At 44.8% G+C, this 21,255-nt stretch overlaps 1 protein-coding gene across 5 annotated transcripts in view; it reads right to left on the bottom strand.

Annotated features, from left to right (window-relative positions):
* dock11 (dedicator of cytokinesis 11) overlaps nucleotides 1-21,255 on the bottom strand; it is a 77,442-nt gene that overhangs the window by 16,531 nt on the left and 39,656 nt on the right. For 4 of the 5 annotated variants that reach the window (XR_014699049.1, XM_084544083.1, XM_084544085.1 and 1 more), the window contains 15 exons: nucleotides 20,869-20,907; nucleotides 18,466-18,647; nucleotides 17,916-18,029; nucleotides 17,514-17,589; nucleotides 16,510-16,598; nucleotides 12,829-12,952; nucleotides 12,505-12,571; nucleotides 12,251-12,298; nucleotides 11,755-11,900; nucleotides 9,216-9,331; nucleotides 8,859-8,996; nucleotides 5,083-5,265; nucleotides 4,525-4,638; nucleotides 3,774-3,989; nucleotides 145-202 (listed from right to left, as the gene is read on the bottom strand). Coding sequence is in view for 4 of the 5 variants with exons in the window: in XM_084544083.1 (XP_084400209.1) it covers nucleotides 145-202; nucleotides 3,774-3,989; nucleotides 4,525-4,638; nucleotides 5,083-5,265; nucleotides 8,859-8,996; nucleotides 9,216-9,331; nucleotides 11,755-11,900; nucleotides 12,251-12,298; nucleotides 12,505-12,571; nucleotides 12,829-12,952; nucleotides 16,510-16,598; nucleotides 17,514-17,589; nucleotides 17,916-18,029; nucleotides 18,466-18,647; nucleotides 20,869-20,907 (1,710 nt within the window). In the remaining variant the exon portion in view is untranslated. The remainder of the gene's footprint in view (nucleotides 1-144; nucleotides 203-3,773; nucleotides 3,990-4,524; nucleotides 4,639-5,082; nucleotides 5,266-8,858; nucleotides 8,997-9,215; nucleotides 9,332-11,754; nucleotides 11,901-12,250; nucleotides 12,299-12,504; nucleotides 12,572-12,828; nucleotides 12,953-16,509; nucleotides 16,599-17,513; nucleotides 17,590-17,915; nucleotides 18,030-18,465; nucleotides 18,648-20,868; nucleotides 20,908-21,255) is intronic. The other variant, XM_084544084.1, reaches the window with a different exon arrangement.

Here is a 21,255-nt window from a genome sequence, read left to right as displayed (position 1 = left end):
TAAGCTTGTAATTTAAATCAGATAACTACCGTCCTGTCAGCACGGTGCTTGGCGTTTGGTTACAGTAAGCCGCATGTGAAATGAAGTAAGAAAGTAAGAAATTCGAGCCACTGTTTGCGTGTCTGTGCAGAGGGGTCTTCTTACTTTTCCTGTGCAGGTATTCCGCAACCAGCGCAGCCACGTGGACGTAACACATGGCAGCCTGCAGGAAGAAGAACACACGTCAGAGGAGTGGGCGAACATCTCATGCAGCTTTACAGTACATGGTACATATGTGTACAGTTACAGTGAAGCAAAAGTCAAAGTTCAGGTGATACATTATATTGCAGACTCCGTGACATTACATGCTTTTATGGTGTATTCTGGTTGTCATGGCGTGGCTGGAATGCATCAGTCCTTGTGTTCAACTTGTCAGCTGTGAAATTAGCCCATAGCAGCCGCACCTTCCATCTAAACCGACTGGATATATCCCATAAAGTGTGGAATATAAACAACTGCTCGGGATGAAAAACTTCACCTGCTGTTGTTCCTGCATTTGTTCTCCCACTGAAGCACACTGAGCTGCCTACTTATAATCACTGTCATGTTTATGTTTTTTCCTTTTGTTTAATTTGGTCCAAAAGACGGCCTACTGTTTACTTTGGATTTACTGGAAGGAACTTGGTTCCACTTATTGTTTTACGGTTTATCATAAAATGATGACAGAAATAAAACTGTGAAATCATGAAATAAAATGAGCCAGAAAACTAAAATTTTAAAGAAAAAAAAAGAAAAAAGAAAAAAGAAAGAATAGAAGATAGATTAAACTCAATAAAAAAATAATGAATAAAATAAAAATTAAATTAAAAAAATCTGGAAAATTGGAAAAACATTAAATTAGTATAATAAAATAAAACTGTAAAATCATAAAATAAAATGAACCAAAAAAAAAAAAAATATTTTAAATAAAATAAAATAAAAAGAAATATATAAAACTCTAAAGAATAAAAGATAGATAAAACTCAATAAAAAAAAATTTCAAAAATCCAGAAAACTGACGAGAAAAACAATAAAAACTAAACCTCAGTGTTTGGTAGATCATCTTGTCTCATCCTGTTTGTAAAGCTGTCCTCCCAGCCTTGATTAAAAATAGCAACCACAAATAAATAAAATGAACTTAAACTGAGACATGCAACCGGACCACCCAAGTTCAAGCCGCGAGTCAGTCCCGACCTTTGAACTTCCTCAGAGAGCAACCAAGGAAAACATTGCGGAGGCATCGCAGCCGTCAAAGTGACGTCAGATCATGCGAGAGTAGCTCACTGTGTCGGTTTACTTCTAATCGTGTTCACCTCCAACTCAGTTTGATATTAAGAAACCACTGTAAATTGATTTATCATATAAAATCCTTTTCATGATACTTCATTTGAACCGTATAAGTATATATGAGGAGTGATTGATACGTTTGTGGCTTAAGGCAGGAGGAGATCTATAAATTTGGGCTCAAGTCACACGAGCAGACGCAGATCAGCTCTATTTTTCCCTCCAGTAATTACATTTTGTTTTAAGCAAGCTCCGTCTGAGAGAATGGGCATTGGCCTTGGTGCTATGCTCCTCTACTTCACATCAAGTGGCTATCCTCCAATGAAGTCCGTGAGAACACAGTGGCCGGACGCGACGAGGCTTGCTCCTTCTTTCGGGGTAGGGGAAGAAGTGGGCTGTTGAACGTGAGGCACGGCAGAGAGAGAACAGGAGATGACCCCGTGCTGGGGGTTACGATTTTTTCAACTGACGATGACGTCACACATGAAAACACAGTAGAGAGTAATGCTTTGCAGCAATTAAATCCATGATCATGACCTGAATACATGTTGTAGCGTCTCACACAAGCGCCTGCAAGTTTATTGAAGCTTGAACACAGAGTACTGCCGGGCGTAGTCCACGTCGACACCATAAACACCGACAGCCTGGCGCTTGTAATATGAGGCTTTATGCGGCAAAAAAAAAAAACAAACAAAACAAACACACGCTCCACATCATAAACACACGAGCTTATCAACACTGGGCGCTGCAGCTCTGTTTAGCCTACATAAATCGGTGTTTAATAGTACTTGATAGGGTGTTGTAAGATAATATATTGTAGGCTTTTCCGTGTATGGCAGCTAAAGGTCTAATAACTTTAGGCAATGAACAGCAAATATTTCTTGTGCAGCCTCCTTCTCTCCTTCTCCCTCTTCTATCCCTAACCCTAACCCCTAACCCTAACTGTGAAATCATGAGAGGACACAGGGTGAGCCATCAAGACAATTTCCTGATGCGCCCTGCAGATCTTCTCTTCTGCCTGCTGATATTCCCACAAAGATAACTATCTCACATTTGACTGGAGAATTACTTGACAGCAGGTTTTTGCATAAGATAAGAATGACCATAAAAACATGAACAATGACGCGAGGCCTTGCTTTTGTCACCCCCGCTGGTCTAATAGTATCTGTCCGTCTGTGGAATGTTTCGGGTGTCGTTACCAGCAACAGGCAGTGAACAGAGCGGCCGGGTTTTCATCACAAGGAAATTGTCCCCGGAGAAGCACGTTTTGAACTTTATGCCTAACCCTAACCAACTTTATTTTTAAACTATTGGAGTGGGTACACTGGATGGCCTTTGTTGGTTGACCCTTCCTGAGGGTCCCTAAATTAAATTTATAAAAATGTATTTGGATTATTTCATGTGAAGGAAGGAGGAGCATCTCAAACTGTCTGGTTTTAATTTATAAAAGAGATAACCTGCGCCTGTGCACTTAGTAACTTCCTCCTAACGAGGAAGATTACTGCCTTGTCCCCTAACCTAACCCAACCCTAACCCTAACCCTAACCGCAGGACGTTTGGTGAAGCAGTTAACTGACTGCTGCTGAGAGGTCGTTCCTCTGCTAGTGTTAGCCTTTCAGATGAGTGTGCATTACAGTAGTACATTTGTTGTATTTCAGGGCTGACTTACATATTCTACATGTCACGGTAGAATGGGCTTCATCTTTAGTGAAGTATTTCCACACACTTGATGAACCGCTGCTAGTTTGCTGCAACGACCCACTGGGCTCCTCACCTGTCTCCTAGGAGGCGTCTACTCTAGGAGACGAGTCGACTTCCTGCTAAAAGCGCCATGACACAGCAGTAAAGTCGACTAATCGGCCAGTCGGGAAAGGCCCTACCCCGCGCGTGTCTGCGATTCAGGACGTACCGACAGATCGGCGGACAACACGTCATCCAGGAATGCGTGCCTGCTGTCATACACAACACGTGACCGTGACGGCCTCAGAAATGACAGAACAAAGAACAACTCACGCATGTACGAAAGCCAAATGGATTTCTGGAGGTAATGAAAAACAAATTCTTCTACATTAGGCCCGAAATGAATCAATCACCCTTCATACATTTTTGATGTTTGATAACATTACAAGCGTTACGGCTCCCCTTTTTAATTCAGAGCTCTCTGTCCTTGAGGGACTTGAAGTGAGTAGTACTTCCTGGAAACCTGGCCCTTATGAGTGTCAGCCTTTTTTAAAACAAATCTTCCTCCTCGCGCCCAGTATTATTTGTAATACAAAGCCTAAAACGGAGGGACTAACGTTCCATGAGGTGTTTATCTTTGGTCCACCGAAGTGAGAGATAAGACGCATCAAACAAGTCAGGCAAACAGAAGAAACGAGACCTGCTCGTCCACATTGTTCTAATAGCGACGCTTGTCGTCATAAGACGACAGTAAAGGGATGGACGGATGGCACAAAGTGAAACTAATCTACCTCAGAGAGATCTCCATTCTTGAGGTGCGCCCTGGCCATGCTGTCCAGCCAGGTGCGCCTCAGTTCGGGGGTGCTGGCGTAGGACCTGGCCAGGCTGTACTGGAGGTCCAGGAGCATCTCCGGGTCCTTCTCGTGCTCCCGCATCTGGGCCGTGGCCATGAGGACCGTGCGAATCCGCTTGGTCAGGCCCTTCACCTCCGAGGGGAACGCTGTGGACTACACGGACAAATATCAGAAGACGCAAGCAAATGGGACATTAACAGAGTCAAAATCATCTCTTTCAGTCCAGCCCAGCTACGCTTTGATTTCTGTTAGACGCTGCACGTGAGGTTTTTGTTTCCCGTAAAACACAAAGAGATACGATCAGTTTGTTACATAACACCTTTCTACACTACCTTATGTTTCACAGTATAATGCCTGTGTGTACGTATGTATGCGGTAACGCTGGAATCTCCTACAATTTACAGCTATTTACAGTGCAAACAAACCACAGAGGTTTTATTGCCAAGCTCCAAATTAAATCTCCTGATCTCACCCTGCAGTTTTTACGGGTGAGATCAAGTGGCTGGCCGCTCTAAGGAGTGAATAAACACCGGGATTTGGATCACAAACTGATTTTCTTCTTCTTCTCTTCTCTTCGCTTTCGCAGTTTCTTGATTTATCTGTCTCATTTGAATTGTATTGGGAGTCATAAGCGCGACTGGGTTTGCTCTCTCTCTCTCTCTCTCTCTTTAGCTCAGGTCTGCTGTACCTTCATGGCCTTGTCGCTGTTTGCAAAGTTGTTGATGATGGACAGGGACTCCTGGAAGCGGGAACTGCCGGTCAGCGCCACGTCGGAGATCAGCTGGCTGACTGCGATGATGATCTGAACGGGGGGGGGGAAAAAAACAAAGGAGGGATTGAGAGAAGCAGAGTGGGCGAGGAGAAACAGAAAGATGAATGGTGTGTGAATGGTGCATGTATTGACAGAATCCAGCGAGGGCTAATGAAAAGCTGGACGGCCTTCTGCTACCGTGTAAGTAGAGAAGCAGGAGGCTCTGAAACTCAGCAGGGCCACCTGTGTTTAAACTGTTTAAACAACTCTTCACATTCTTCATCTCCCTTATAAAAGCAAGTGAAGTACGCGGAGATTTGAGTTTTACCAAAAAAAAAAAGAAAAAAAAAGTGAACATCAGGGTGAAGGGACCACCAAGTACTGAATGTGTACAATGATTCTTTTGTTCGTTTGAGTGGTTAACGGGCGCTCTGGAGGGACGGCGCTTCCTTCCTCTTTTTCTTCTTCTTTTTTTAATCCCCACCCCTGCTTTACCTGCAGGTGTGTCCGCAGGAACGTCTTCCTCTTGGTGTACTCGTAGTTGTTCCTCATCAGCAGGTAGAGCAGGGCGGACGCCTCGGCCCGCACGGACCCCAGCTTGGAGACGCAGCACTTGAGCACCTCGCAGCAGAGCGCCTCGCACAGCGTCACGCGGCCCTTGAACAGCACCGTCGGGAACTGGCGGGGACAAAGCGTTGACGTGTTAAAGTCAAATTCTGGGTTTGGGACAAAATATTGTGAGGGGTTAGGGTTAGGGTTAGGGTTAGCAAGGTGTAAGATCGGCTTGGACCGCTCAACCATCCTACACCGATCAGCCACAACATTATGAGCACCTTCCTAATATTGTGTAGGTCTCTCTTGTGCCTCCAAAACAGTTGTGACTCATCAGAGAATGGACATGGGAATTTCTGAAGGTGTCCTGTGGTGTCTGGTAACAGAATGTTGTTAGTAGGGGTCTTTGGGTCCTATGGGTTGAGGGGAGGGGCCCACAGATACTTGATCAGTTAGGGATCTAGTGAATTTAGAAGATAGATCAACACCTTGTGATGTTCTTCATGTTTTTTTTGAGTTGTTCCTAAACCGTTTTGCGTGGGGATGGCTCATTGCTATGGGGTGGGGGTGCCTGGTCTGGTCCAGGTGGGTGCTACATGTCTAAGTAATGTAATTATTCTAAGAATAATTTCTCTTCTCTATAGATAGTTTGTGTAGTTAATGTTAGATTACTGCTGGGGTCAGTTATCTGCCCTATTTTCTCTCTGAGGAACATGCCAAGGCCGTGGTTCCTCTTTTGGCGCCTTCAGTCTCACTGCCTGGCTGTCTGCAGGCACAGCTGTGGAGTTGGATGATAATGTCCTTCGTCACTGTCTGACAATTTGTATTTCCTAGTTGGTGTGAGTCCTTATCTTCATGTTTATATCATGTGTCATCATGTATAATAGCCAATGGGATATTGACACATCTCCCCTTTGCTGCCTCGGCCCACCTTTCTAGTATAAGAATCTGAGCTTTACTGTTTGACCCTTAGAATTGAGGCGGACATGCACTTATGTCGTGATGACGAAGCTTCTGTTCTCCTCGATCGAGCCTAAATAAACTCCTTCAGGCATAAGACATACAGGACTCTGGTACTTCTTCTTCTTCATCGGCATCACCACAAATACCTCCCTAACAAGTAACATCCACACGAATGAACGCCAGGTCCAAAAGGTCCCTAGCAAAAAAGCTGAACTGTCACCAGGTGGAAGAATGTTATTTACGTCTTCTCGTCAGTGGGTATAATGTCATGGCTGATGGCTGTGACGGTGTATGAATAAATATTTCTTTTACCCGTCTTTGCTACCTGTTCTTGTTGGAGAAATAAATGTAGGATGATTTTTATTTTTACATTATTTTAACACTACATTGCCAAACGTATTTGCTCATCTACCTTTACTGTACACGCATATGAACTTAAGTGACGTCCCATTTCTTAATCCATAGGGTTTAATATGATGTCGGCCCACCCTTTGCAGCTATAAGAGCTTGAATTATTCTGGGAAGGCTTTCCATAATGTTTAAGAGTATGTTTATGGGAATTTCTGACCATTCTTCCAGAAGTGCATTTGTGAGGTCAGACACTGATGTTGGACAAGAAGGCCTGACTCGCAGTCTTCGCTCTAGTTCAGTTGGGTTGAGGTCAGGACTCTGTGCAGGCCAGTCATGTGCACTGGTGCGCAGTCACGTTGGAACACGAAGGGGCCATCCCAAAACTGTTCCCACAAACCTGGGAGCATGGAATTGTCCAAAATCTCTTGGTATGCTGAAGCATTCAGATTTTCTTTCACTGGAGCTAAGGGGCCAAGCCCAGCTCCTGAAAAAACAACCCCACACTATAATCCCTCCTCCACCAAACTTCACACTTGGCACAATGCAGTCAGACAAGTACCGTTCTCCTGGCAACCGCCAAACACTGATTCATCCATCACATTGCCAGATGGCAAAGCGGCATGTTTTGCATTGCACTTGGTGATGTACGGCTTGGATGCGGCCGCTCGGCCATGGAAACCCATTCCATGAAGCTCTCTACTGTTCTTGAGCTAATCTGAAGGCCACATGAGGTTTGGAGGTCTGTAGAGAGTGACTCTGCAGAAAGTTGGCGACCTCTGCGCACTATGCGCCCCACTCTGACCCCATTCTGTCATTCTACGTGGCCTGTTGCTGTCCCCAGTGTTCCCAATCACTTCCACTTTGTTATGACACCACTGAGAGTTGACTGTGGAATATTCAGTCGTGAGGAAATTTCAGGACTGGACTTGTTCTTATCACTGAGCTCCTGAGAGCCACCCATTCTTTCACAAATGTTTGTATAAGCAGTCTGCATGACTAGGTGCTTGACTTTATACACCTCTGGCCGTGGAAGTGACTGGAACGCCCAAATGCAATGATTTGGATGGGTGACTGAATACTTTTGGCGGTGCAGTGTACGTGCACAGCATGAAATGGGACTTCCGCAAAAAAACGCATCAAAGGATCACGTCTCGAAACATCTCAGAACCATGCAAATACGTTACAGCAACATGTTGCGGTCAGATCTGGGGACACTGTAGTCGTTGCAACATTTAATTGTGTTTACAGCGAAGAAGCCTCAAGAAAACACCAAAAACCGCCGGTTGTTCTCTCGTTCCCACGTGAATTTCAGGTTTTGACACAATGCACAGTCATTTAGCCATTGTTTTGCAAGCTTTAACAGATCACATCGTAAAGTGCAAGTAGTGCATTTGTTGAGGGACTAGTCTCAGTCGCTGGTTAATCCATGCAAGATGATAATAAGAATAAGAAGAAGAATATATAGGTGGAATCGTTTGGTTTTTGCTCATGGTCTTTTGAGGGGATTTGCTTATCTTAAAACGGCAGAATCTAACAAGCCACACCTTTGAAATTTGAATTAACACCTTGCTATGAGTGTGCAGATTAGCCAAAACACGGTGCAGCTCTAGCACACATTTAAGATATTATGGATATTAAGTGTGACACCTCGCAGATGGGGATTACTTTCCATTCGGTAATGCTCTTCACCTCTGGAGGCGGCTGACAGCCTGTGACCGTGTGCAGACGCCAGCTCTTACTGTAACAGAAGAAACATGCCAGAACAGAGTCTCTCCTGCGTCTCCGCTCTGATTCATCGCGCAGGCATTCGACACCGATACCGCTGTTGATATCACAGAATAACACGAGGAAGTGGCCGCTTCCCTCGGGAGCTACATGTCTTCACTTGCGGCTCTGAGATCGAATCTTGTTCGAGCTTGTTCTCTGCCCCGCAACTGAATAATGTAAATAGGAAATCTAAAAATACACGCCTCTAATAGTGCAACATGCGAATGTGGAAACCGGGCCGGAGCGGACACAGACAAACACAGGAAACTAGGAATATTTATCGCGTACGGCCACTTTTCTCAAGGGTTGCTTCACTACGACGAAGCCGTGCGCGTCGTTTCTTAGCAACAGAGTGGGGGGGAAATAAATGAGCGTTGTAATGCCCCGAGAGGCCAGGCGGGCGGCAGCATTCATTGCTTTTATTTCAAGTGGAAAATGTCGGGAGCGAAGCCCAAACAACGAATCTACATCAGATTTCGTCACCAAATGACTCATTTCAACACTGCAGCTTATCTCCATCGCCGTTTATCTCAGGCATCCAGATTTCACTAGCGCAGCAGCTTTGCTACACACACACACACACACACATACATACATTGCGTGAACGTGTGTGAGTGTGTATGAGTGCACGGACACACCTTGTTGATAAAAGCCCTGAGCGCGGCGTAGACGTGTCTGAGGGCAGCTTCCGACTGGCCGACTTTAAGGAACGTCAGGTAGACGTCGAACACCTTCTTCATCAGGGGGTTGTGACCTTCGCTGTCCAGCAGCTGGGTCTGACACGCACACAGACACGCACGGACAGAGAGACAGACATTCCTAAAACGACTGCTTGCCTCACTCATACCTCGACCAAGACCATGAGTAATGCAAACAAACACACTCACAGTATCGGGAATACATTCTGCAGACAGTGTACACATGCTCTGGTTTATTTAGGCCTGAGTCACCTGACTACTAAGTGTGATTTATACGACCCTGCGGTTTGCGCTGACCTTAAAACACTGAGAGAAAAGAGCCAGGACGTCCAGGACACTCAGGCAGACCTCGGTTGAGATGTTGCCCTCCAGCAGAGCCTGATGGTGGATCTCTGCTTCTGACGGCCCCGTGCCTAGAACACACACACGCACAACGAATAAATAAATTAGAGCGCAGGAATGCTAATGGTTTAAAGTGCAATCAAGTAATTAATGACTTTGTTTCGTGCAGGAAAAGCTAATGATTGCCATGTTCTGCTTAAGTATCAGCGCGGCTCCTTTTCTGATGTCTGAACCGCTTTGATTTGCTCATTTGAATATAGTTCATCAGGCAAATTATGCATCGTTGGATTTGATAGCATAAACAAAATTAATTAGCTTTTGTTTAACGTAGCTGATGAACAGCTTGCACAACTCGCCATTTGATGCAGGTCTTTGTGTCGATTGCCAGCACCTTGTTTTCTCATTAACTTGCATAATCTATCTATCTATCTATAAATCAAGAAGCGTCTGTGTGTCTGTCTGTCTGTGGCACGCATATCTCGCGAACCGTTGGCCCGATTGATTTGAAACTGGGCAGGTGTCTCGCTACGGGCACGAAGATGTGCACTGCTAAGTTTGACGTTGTTTGGATAAGAAATGTAAAATATATCGGTAAAATAGGTTTTCTCCGCTCTAATATTTCCACTAATCCTCATACACAGCACCTGTAGGCTCCCACTATAGGAATACATACTTCCGACGGGCACTGCACTAGTAAAGAAAAGACACGCAGCAATGCAACGTTTGTGTGTGTGTGTGTGTGTGTGTGTGTGTGTGTGTGTGTGGGGGGGGCCTATCTCTGCAACATTTTGCCGTGCGTTTGCATGCAGAGATCTGCCGCCGCCCTAATGCCTATTTAGGGTCACGGTTGGATGTCACGTCTGCACGGAGTTTGTCAACACGCATGCAAACCTTCCCGTTTGTTGTCTGCAACAGAGCGCTCAGTGTCGCTGTGGATTTTACGCGCCGTTGCACGGATCTGTCACGGCCCCGTATCCATTACACAAAGTTCACCGAGTTTGAGTTACAGTGCGGCCAGGGACATGGTTGTATGTTTGGGTGGCACCTCGGAAAATGTGACGCTTAACCGTCTGCTCAGTCTTACAGCAGGTGCCTCCGTGTGCTACCTGGTGCCCATTTACATACAAAGCTACTGTTGCACTGTTGTTTAGTGCAGGTTTATTTGTTCTAAATATTACAAATGCTCATTGTGTGTGTCTCTAACAACATTTGTGTAAGATAATCACAAGGCACAAGTCCGGCTGACCTCAACTTCAACTTGTGCATCTGTCTCCTCACTTAATCTCTCAAAATCCACCTGCAAACATTGTTTTCTTTCAAAACTGATCCAGGCCAAATACTACTGCACGGCGGAACAAATTAAATGAAAACTGTCATAAAGTTGATAAGAGTCTGAAAGACTTCTTGTGCACTGACAAGAAGAGATAATGATCATTTAATTGCATACACCTTTTGTGGGTGACCTTTACTGTCAGAATAATCTGAATAATCAGATTTGGCTGAGTATCTGATTATTTAGAGATACTAACTCTTAAGCCCAAAACACTAACTCATTATTTTAAGAAACTAATTAGTTTCCGATACTAACTCATTATTTTGAGATACAAACTCATTATTTCAGTATACTGAGTCATTATTTTAGGATACTAATATATTATTTAGAGAAACTAACTTATTTTAGGATACTAATTCATTAGTTTGAGATACTAACTCATTATTCCAAGATACTAACTCATTATTCCAAGATACTAACTCATTATATGCAGCATCTAACTCATTATTTTGAAGTACTAACTCATTATTTCACGATACTAATTCATTATTTCCAGCAACTAACCCATTATTTTGAGGTACTAATTCACTATTTCATGATGCTAACTCATTATTTCACGATACTAACTCATTATTTGCAGCAACTAACTCATTATATGCAGCATCTAATTCATTGAGGTACTAACTCATCATTTCATGATATTAACTCATTATTTCCAGCAACTAATTCATTATTTGCAGCAACTAACTCGTTATTACAGGATACTAACTCGTTATTTTAGGATACTAACTCATCATTTCATGATACTAACTCATTATCTTAGGATACTAACTCATTATTTCATAATACTTATTTATTATTTTAGGATACTAACTCATTATTTCATGATACTAACTCATTATCTTACGATACTAACTCATTATTTCATGATATTAACTCATTATTTCCTCACCTCTTTTTATTTTTTATTAAATTACTATTTCAATAAGGGTTGTCATTATAATGACTTTCAGGATCTTTTTTCTTTCCATCACTCTGGCAGAACATTGTTTAAATTACCCGCCTACCCATAATTCCAACCTGCACTGACAGGCCTAGTCCTATTCATCAATCTTACAGTTAAATGTCAGTTCCTTTCTATTGGACACGCTATTAGGAACATGAACCCAAAAGAAACTGTGCCGTCTAAAGTTTTGCATATAAACCGGCGGGTGTCGTTACCCATGTTGAGAGTGAAGGAGGCTTCCATGGTGCTGAACTGGTTCATCTTAGTCTGCATGAGGCTGCCACGGTTGCAGCGCATGGCCGGCATCGTCTGAGACTTCCTGTCCGAGGAGAACAGCTTCGACACACACACCTCCTGGCTTCTACGTACGGGAATAATAAATTGAAAAAAAGAGAGAGATAAGCATTTGAAAGGCAGAGAGAACAATGACGAAGGTCGATAAGGCCCCGCTGCTGAAACTTTTCATAATTCATGGAACACAAAGAAAGAAGGCAAATACACGGTATCTTTAAACAAACACGGTGCTATTAAACGCGAGCAGTATCAACCACACAACGCAAAAACTTCTACTAAATTTACCAATAAAACCCAGAATCGTGCTTCTTTGCAGCCGAACTAAACTGAACAGCCTGGCTACACATTTCAGATACTGCCAGATAAGTCAGGTAAGACGAGGAAGACAGAAGAGCTGCAGCCGTTTTCCAGCCTTACCTGCCAATGTTCCTCTTTCCAATGTAACGGAACTGAAACAGACAGACCCTGCCGGGAGAGTAAACACAGCAATGTCATTTGTGATCCATGTAGTTCATATTGCATTGCATTTCGACAGAGGACTGTCGAGAAGGCGTCTGCAGCGATGTCAGTGTTTATTTTAATAGTGTCCTGACAAAACGTTACTAACAAACTGAGCCCCTTACAACGGGCTATAACACGGCGATGCATAGGTTCATTCTCACGCCACTCACTCGAGCAAACTGAGGAAGTTCATGATGTCCTGAGGGTTGATTTTGTTCCAGTAGGCCATTAAAGTGTCTATGGATAAAACAAAAAAGGTTCAAATTATTTTCTTAGAAGGCGCGGTTTGCCTTGAGCAAACAGTTCCTTAATTGTCTTTTAAAATGTGTCACATATTCTGACAATTCCCTATTCATGTTCATTCTGCAATAGCCAAGACAAATTTTTATTAGATAAACTCTCAGAAAAGATAAGGATCTGTTGCCGTGCTGCATCTCGGGTGTGATGATGATGAAGGGCTTGACCGTGCAGCAGGGCGACAGGTCATCACTCACCCTCCGACAAGGTCTTGACGATGTGCAGGAAACAGAAGAGGAGGCCCTTGATCTCATACGGCCCCAGTCTGCTGACGGGAGGCTTGGTGGTGCTGCAGCTCATGGTGGAGCAGCGTCTCTGCAGCTGGAACCGATTGCAACAGATGGGAACACATTCTCAGTCTCTTGACACGTTAAATGTTTTCGCACGGATGCAAATGGGAGACTCTGTTTCATGTCTTTGCTTTTGAAAGCGAGCGCGCACGTAAAACACAACAATGTAGGGAACTGTAGCGGCTGGCAAAGACACCTAAAAGCATTTATGTTGTACTTTTCTGTTTTGGCGTTTGTTCATCTCTCAGTTCATCTGGAATTCTCGACTTTGCCTGAAGCACCCCAATCCAATGTATTCCCATTGAACTAGTATGTATTTTTTCAAAAAATTATCACATACATAGTGCACTTTTCCAGCTTTTCTTCTTTGTTTCATCACTTACACTCAAAAAAATGATATATATGGAAACCATTGGCTTGGTGGGCACCTGTGTATAAGAAAAACTGGAGATCACACCATCATCTTTTCAACTAACACACATGAAAGCGTCCCTCTAACTTCAGAGCTACAGCAGGAAAGTGACATGCAGGCTTACAAAGCCTGTGTAAAAATGCTATGCCCACAGATTCAGCACTCATACATTTACATAATTTATTTGGTCTTTTAAAAGTGAAGAAATCTGCCCAGTGTTGTGCAGCGTTGAGAAAAAAATTCACCACTGTGTTTCAGATCACCACAAACCCAACTGTGCATAATACAGATGCACACTAGCTCATCGGGGGAACATGAAGAAGCTTGTGTTCACATGAATAAACCTGACGTGGTCTGACTTAGCACAATGGAAATTATGGTTCCAACTCATCCGACGCGCCAAAGTTGATGTCGATCTAAAATGGAGTGTGTACGTGACCTCGTGATGTGCCTTACCCCCCTGGTTATTACAAGAAGTACAAATCTTTGTATAAAATCTGTGACGGCTCTTTAAGTGGCGGGAAGGTGGCTTGTTTTGGACTGTCTTCTGCCGGGACTGGCAACAAAGCTGGAGTGTGGCGTCGCTTGTGTCTGGTTTTAAAAGTTGTTCTTGGTAGACACTGCAAAGAATATGTTGCGTTAAGGGAACTCACTCTTTGTATGATGAGGTGGCAGTACTCTGTATCAGCAGGGTTCTCTCTTGTGGGCCATTGACTATAGTCTTTACTCTACGGGATCAAAGGCAACTTTTTGGTCCAGACCCAGGCGTGTCGCAATCTGGCTTTGTTCTTTAATGCCAGTTTAGTTTGTTTAGGAATTAAGATATTCCCAAGGATTTTCAATGATGTTCAAGTGGAGTGAGTGTCTGGGGCTCTCTAAAAGCTTCTTAAAGAAGTTAATGATGGTTTTTGAGATCAGCTTTGCACTGGCTTCAAGGGGAACGACTGTTTTTTACAACCTGGACAATCTGCAATGGCACAGAAAACATGGCACACTAAAACATAAGACTGCCTTCAACCAAATATGATGTTAAGAGTCCTGCAGTCACTCAGTTAAAGGGGAATTACTGTTTTTTACAAGCTGGACCTTATTTCTGGCATAAAATATAACTTTGGTGTCATTTGTAGTCCTTCAGGAGATAATTAGATCAGCGTATATCCATATAGTGGGAGTGACTGGGGCACCGAAACGCAGCTTCTAAATAACGCATTATCTGCCGCGAAACTCGTTAATTTCACCAATATTTTTGTTATGATACGCTAGTGCTATTCCCCGTTGAGTCTGGAGTTACCTGTTATCATCATCCGTGGTCTGTAGGTCAATCTACACAACCCGGGTAATGCGTTATTTAGAGGCTGCGTTTCGGTGCCCCAGTCACTCCCACTATATGGATATACGCAGATCTAAATATCTCCCGAAGGACTCCAAATGACACCAAAGTTATATGGGTGAGTAAACAATTGTATTTTATGCTAGAAATAAGGTCCAGGTTGTAAAAAACAGTAGTTCCCCTTTAACTGAGTGACTGCAGGACTCTTAACATCATATTTGGTTGAAGGCAGTCTTATGTTTTAGTGTGCCATGTTTTCTGTGCCACTGAAATATAATCCAAAGTATTACCACAACTATTTGTGAAATGCTGCTCCAATTTTTGTCGAACCCCACAGTTGGTGACTGTGATCACAGAGTCTACTTCTAATGTTTTTCCCCATATACACTGTTTGACAGCCACAGCATTAAAACCCACTGACAGGAGAAGTAAATAACATGGACCATCTTGTGACAATTCAGTGTTCTGCTGGGAAACTTTTGGACCTGGCATTCATTCATGTGGACGTTTCTTAGACATGTGTGGGCCCACCACACCCTCATGGCAACAGCAGGGAAGGAGCAAGGAGGCGTTCCTTGCTGTCTGATGCCATGTGTTCCCCAGCTAAGCGACTCACAGACATCCAGCCACCCACGTTATGTGAAAGAGAATGGGATCAATTAAACCAGGCCACCTTATTTCATTGCCCTGTGGTCCAGCTCTGATGCTCACACGCCCCTTTGCAGTAGGGGGTCGGCATGCGCTGATACAAAACAGACTGTGATGCATTGTGTGTTCTGACACTTTTCTACCATAAGGGCCAGCCTTCACTCCCAGTGTGCATCAATCACCCTGCAGCCATCTCACACTCCTTGGACTGACCACTGACCACTGCAGACCGGGATCAACCCACAAGAGCTGTGGTTTTGGACATGCTCTCACCAAGTCGTCCAGCAATCAGAATTTCCCGCTCTTCAGAGTCGCTCAAAACTTGCCAGCTACTCCCTAATGAGTCCCACCGACCGGCAGGTTCTGTGATAACGAGACGATCAGCGTCGTTCACTTGACTGGATGGTCGTTATGTTTTGGCTGATCAGTGTGGGTGCACTTGGGTTTCTAACTGCATGCACAAATAGTTGCGGCTTCAACAAAAAGACTAATTTTGCGGGATGTCACCAATCAGCCACAACATTATGACCACTGACAGGTGAAGTAAATAACATTGACCATCTTGTGACAGTACAGTGTTCTGCTGGGAAACTTTTGGACCTGGCATTCATTGGTCTGGATGTTACTTAGACATGTAGCACCCACCTAGACCAGACCAGACACCCCCACCCCATAGCAATGACACTCCTTGATGGCAGCAGCCATCCCCAGCAGGATGCAGCCTGACACAGACACACACACAAAAACGATTTAGGAACAACTAAAAAAAACGAGAAGAACAGCACAAGGTGTTGACCTGGCCTCCAAATTCACTAGATCCCAAACTGATAAAGTATCTGTGGGATGATCCACAGAGGCCCCTCCTCTCAAAGCCCCCCCACTAGACACCACAGGACACCCTCAGAAGACCCATGTCCATTCTCTGATGAGTCCCAACTGTTGCGGAGACCAACACAATATCAGGCAAGTGGCTTTAATGTTGTGGCTGATCTGTGTATAATCAGCTGCACCTTCTCTGTGATGGATTTCATAATGATTTCTCAGACAGCGGAAACGCGAACAAAAAGTGCCTTGACATGTTTTCACAGCTCGCTTCAGTCTACTTTCAGTTGCCCAGAGGTGTCGTTGTCCTTGTTTGCACTCTACAAATTCCTCAGCTCACCACCTGCCTCGCCGAGTCTGTTAAAAGCGTCTTCACCTCATTGCTGTCCGGGGTTCCTGGGTCCATGAACAGAGAACTTCTGGAGTCCTCTCTCCTCACAATGTGGCCATTCTGGACGGGCAGACCTGCAGGGTCAGTGCAGAATATCAACAGAAAGAAAACGAATCACTGGCACAATGATATCACTCTCTCAAGCGCAGTATGGTATATGATCTGAAAAATATTTTCCTAGTCATAACATAATAGCTGGCGGATAAACATATCTTACTGTGGGCCTGTGAACCCAGATGTGTAAAGACTTCCGTGGGTCCGAAGTCTGAGAACATGATTCTTGTCATGTTGCCAGGGAACAGAAACGACTGAACAACATGGTGGGATGTCTGTGAAGATTCCTACTTGAGACTAAAGGTCAACATGACTACTGCTTTTGATTTTTGTGAACTTTGTACGAGTTTGACTTTGACATTTTTAAGCATAATGGGAATATCTTAACCTCAAAGGGTCTGAGCGTTCTCAGTCTCACATCTTCTGAGCCCCAACAATCAGCGTCTGACGAGCAGCCGCCCCCCTCCCTCCACACCCATGAAAGAAGCTGATGGTGAACACAAGCCATTTAAATTGAAAAGGATCAAAAAATGCCACGTATGCCGCGCTCCCCCTCCCCCCTCAACCCCCTCCCCTTTGATTCTGCTATAGCCGAGAGATCCTCGTCCAGTCTCGGGCACCACTTTCATTTTAACACCATCATCGTGTCACAAGTGAGTGATGCTCAAATCAAAAAGTCTTTAACATAACAGAAAAAGCCCGGCCCGGGTAAGTGGTGTAAAATCCCAAGAAGAAATAAACAATAATGTACAGGGAACTCGTGTCTGGTTCGCAGCTGTCCGCTTTCAGAGTGCTGCTAATGGACAAAGTCGTGCGTAACGAAAATATTTCTGTGCAGCCGCGGCGCCGAGGGCCTCGGATAACAAACGAGACGTAAACAGGAAGAGGCCGAACGCCATATGTACACAGTGCATCTGCGGTTTTCGGGAACTCACCGTGGTCTCTGTCGATGGCGGTGCTGATTCTCCTGCTGTCCGTGGAAGTGTTTGATATCAGGTCGTCTCTGGAGCCCTGGCCGACCGCGAGATGGAAGGAGAGGAAACAAAACAAGATGTAAATCGATGCGGCGTTCGGAGATGCGGAGATGAACGATCCTCATAAACAATAAGGTGTTCAAATTCCACTGAATTAACTCCAGCTATCTCTTTTTTATTGCTTTTTGACTGGAAAAAGTGAAAACACACAGCGCATGACTCACGTCTCCGCAGAAACTTATCATGACTCATGACTGAAAAAAAAAAAACCACTCTGTTCACGAATCAGAGTTTATCTTTTGAACTTTTCTTCATGCCCCTGTCTGAAACTACACAGCTGACAAGGTCAAGGGATCGACTCACATTGAGGCCGAGCCCGGGGCTGGAGGTGTTGGGTTGGGCGGACAGCTGCTTCAGGTTCTGGTAGAGCAGTTCGTAAAGCGGCATGTACAGCAAACAGATCCTGGCCTGCTGGTTCTGAAACAATGAATGCAAAGAAATGATGCACAGCAAGGGTACATGACTGCAGTATAACAACGGGACGCCATCTGGCCAGCGCCTCTTATCAGCGAGATATGTGGTCTTCACACTGCGTTGTTTGCATAACAGACATCCGTATCTTTCTGTAGAAGTTAACACATTGTTAAATAGAAATTTATTTGACGTGGACCAATGGTGTCACGTCAAACATTAACTTTTATGTGTGTGGTGTGATCCTGCTTGTGTGTAATAACCCCCCACTTTTTATTTTTTTATTTAAATAATACACCGCTATGAAGCTAGGGATATCTAGGTGTATACAACTGGTGCCAAAACAACAACTTTCAATTCTTCAAAGCAATGAATCACCACTCTCGATCACAGCTGTGGTTATATCAGATGTCGACATCGGTCCTGCCCCACCCTGCCTCACCTTGAACGCCGTGTAACGGTCGTCCATGGCGTGCTTGATGAGGAGGTTCTTGAGGACGCTCACGGCCAGCTGCCTGACCTCGGGCGCTTGCTGCAGGGCCTCGGCCACTTCCCTGAGCAGGAGACCCACCAGGAAGTGGTTGCGGCAGTATTCCTCGGTGAGGCTGAACTCCAGACTCTGCTCTGTGGTTGAGCCAGACAGGAAGAGTCAGTAGGTTAGCACGAGCTGCACTGATGCTCATATCAATAGGTCTGTTTTTTGGGGGGAATCAGTTTAATAAAGATTGAGGTGCTCAGTGGGAGATACACCGATCAGACACAACATTATGACCAGCTGCCTAATATTGTGTATCAGGGCATGGGCATGGGCCTTCTGAGGGTGTCCTGTGGTGTCTGGCAACAGGATTTTGTTAGTGGGGCGCCTTTGAGAGGAGGGGCCTCTGAGGATCATCCCACAGATGCTTGATGAGTTTGAGATCTAGTGAATTTGGAGGCCAGGTCAACAACTTGTGTTGTTCTTCATGTTTTTTTTTAGTTGTTCCTAAAGCATTTTTGTGTGTCAGGCTGCATCCTGCTGGGGATGGCTGCTGCTATCAAGGCGTGTCATTGCTATGGGGTGGGGATGCCTGGTCTGGTCTAGGTGGGTGCTACATGTCTAAGTTACATCCACATGAATGAATGCCAGGTCCAAAAGTTTCCCAGCAGAACATTGTTCTGTCATAAGATGGTCAGTGTTATTCACTTCTCCTGTCAGTGGTCATAATGTTGTGGCTGATTGGTGACATCCCGCAAAATTAGTCTTTTTGTTGAAGCCGCAACTATTTGTGCATGCAGTTAGAAATCCAAGTGTACCCACACTGATCAGCCAAAACATTACGACCATCCAGTCAAGTGAACGACACTGATCGTCTCGTTATCACAGAACCTGCCGGTCGGCGGGACTCGTTAGGGAGTAGCTGAGAAGTTTTGAGCGACTCTGAAGAGCGGGAAATTTTGACTGCTAGACGACTTGGTGAGAGCATGTCCAAAACTGCAGCTCTTGTGGGTTGTTCCCAGTCTGCAGTGGTCAGTACCAGTATCTAAAGTCATCCAAGGAGTGTGAGATGGCTGCAGGGTGATTGATGCACACTGGGGTTGAAGGCTGGCCCGTGTGGTATGTGCATGCCGACCCCTGTCCACTGCAAAGGGTGTGTGTGAGCATCAGAACTGGACCACGGGGCAATGAAATAAGGTGGCCTGGTTTAATTAATCCCGTTCTCTTTCACATAACGTGGGTGGCTGGATGTCTGTGAGTCGCTTAGCTGGGGAACACATGGCATCAGATTGCAAGGAACGCCTCCTTGACGTTGCCATGGGGGTGTGGTGGGCCTGCACAGTGTTCAAGTGGATGGACAAACCATAGCAACATCCAAATAAAATGCCAGGACCCAGTTATTCACTTCACCGGTTGGTGGTTTTAATGTTGTGACTGATCGGTGTACTTCTTACACATGTTTTTCAATGACCAGTGTTTGTGTAAGTAAGCAGAGTTTCCTTTTAAAGCCCCTTTCAAATTAAAAGCACAGAGTAAGCAAAAGCAGGCGTTTAAACAAGACAACAGAGTTTTACCAGACACCAAACACATACAACACTATAAATAAATGAATTATTATAATAGCAATAATGACATAAAGATATTCAAAATGCAAGACTGCAAACCACTATGCAACAGAGTCTCCACAAAACCTTGTAATGCGTTCATTCAGACATCAGAGTTTCCACAACACACACACACACACACGTCAGAGAGGAATCTAACTCAGTCATTACACATTGCAATGAAAATTTAAAAACTGTATAGTCAGATAAGAGTAGTAGGAATCAGAGAGACAATCTTCTAGAAATGAGAAGTTGTCTGTTTCAACAGAAACAACAGTGTTTAACAATAATGCACTGAAACAGGCGGTGCGGCCCCGGGAACTAAGTGACCATGTGCAATTATCTTCTCTAATGACGGAGACACACAGGCAGACAGAGAGAGGGAGAACACGGACTCAGACGGCAGAGAAGCGGAACCGCAGCTCCACCAGAGATGTTTCTGTCGAGTGTTTACGGAGATTGAGTCTATTAAGCATTAAGAAAAGAGGGGCCAGTCCATTCCCATGACAGCCAAGCTCCTCTCCTCTGCAACACACACACAGTTCTCCGGGCGCATTGGAGAAAGTAGCTTAGCATTAGCGCCGTTCTCTGTGAGTGGAAATGAGTGCCCGTTGAGAAAAAGAGGGGGAAAGGGGGGGGGGGGGGGGGTTGGTTGGCGGCGTGCGGGCGGGTTAGTGCGAGTGAGGACAGGGAGCAAGTCAGTGTGCAAGGCGTCGGCAAACGAGTTGGCGTCGATGTACGGTGTGGTGCGGTGAGCATCACCTACCTACAGGGCCAAAAATCTCCGTCGCATACGGAATTAAATCTGACCACGAGCAAGACACACACACACAGAAAAAAAAACAAACAGAGAAGGGGGTGGGTGGGTGTACAAATAAAGAAATGTTGGGGTAAAACTGTAAACAATCCATGCAGCATTTCCGCACCGCACCTGTGGTTGTGTAAAACATGTTGCATCAACACGTGTTGGACAAACTTGTCAAGCTGGTGTTGATCTGAGGATTTAGCAGCTGCTCGCTTACAAATGTGTGTGTGTGTGGGGGGGAGGGGGCGAACAATCAGGCAATTGCGAGGGGGAGGGGTTAATAAAATGGGATCAGTGTGGTGGGTGCAGATCAGGGGTCGGGTTGGTGTGAAAGCCGGGTGCGTATGT

The sequence above is a fragment of the Chelon labrosus genome (genome assembly GCF_963514085.1).
Source record: "Chelon labrosus genome assembly, chromosome: 1".
NCBI classification, from domain to species: Eukaryota; Metazoa; Chordata; class Actinopteri; order Mugiliformes; family Mugilidae; genus Chelon; species Chelon labrosus.
Note: the sequence above shows the minus strand (reverse complement) of the source record. Positions and strands in the feature narration are given on the sequence as shown.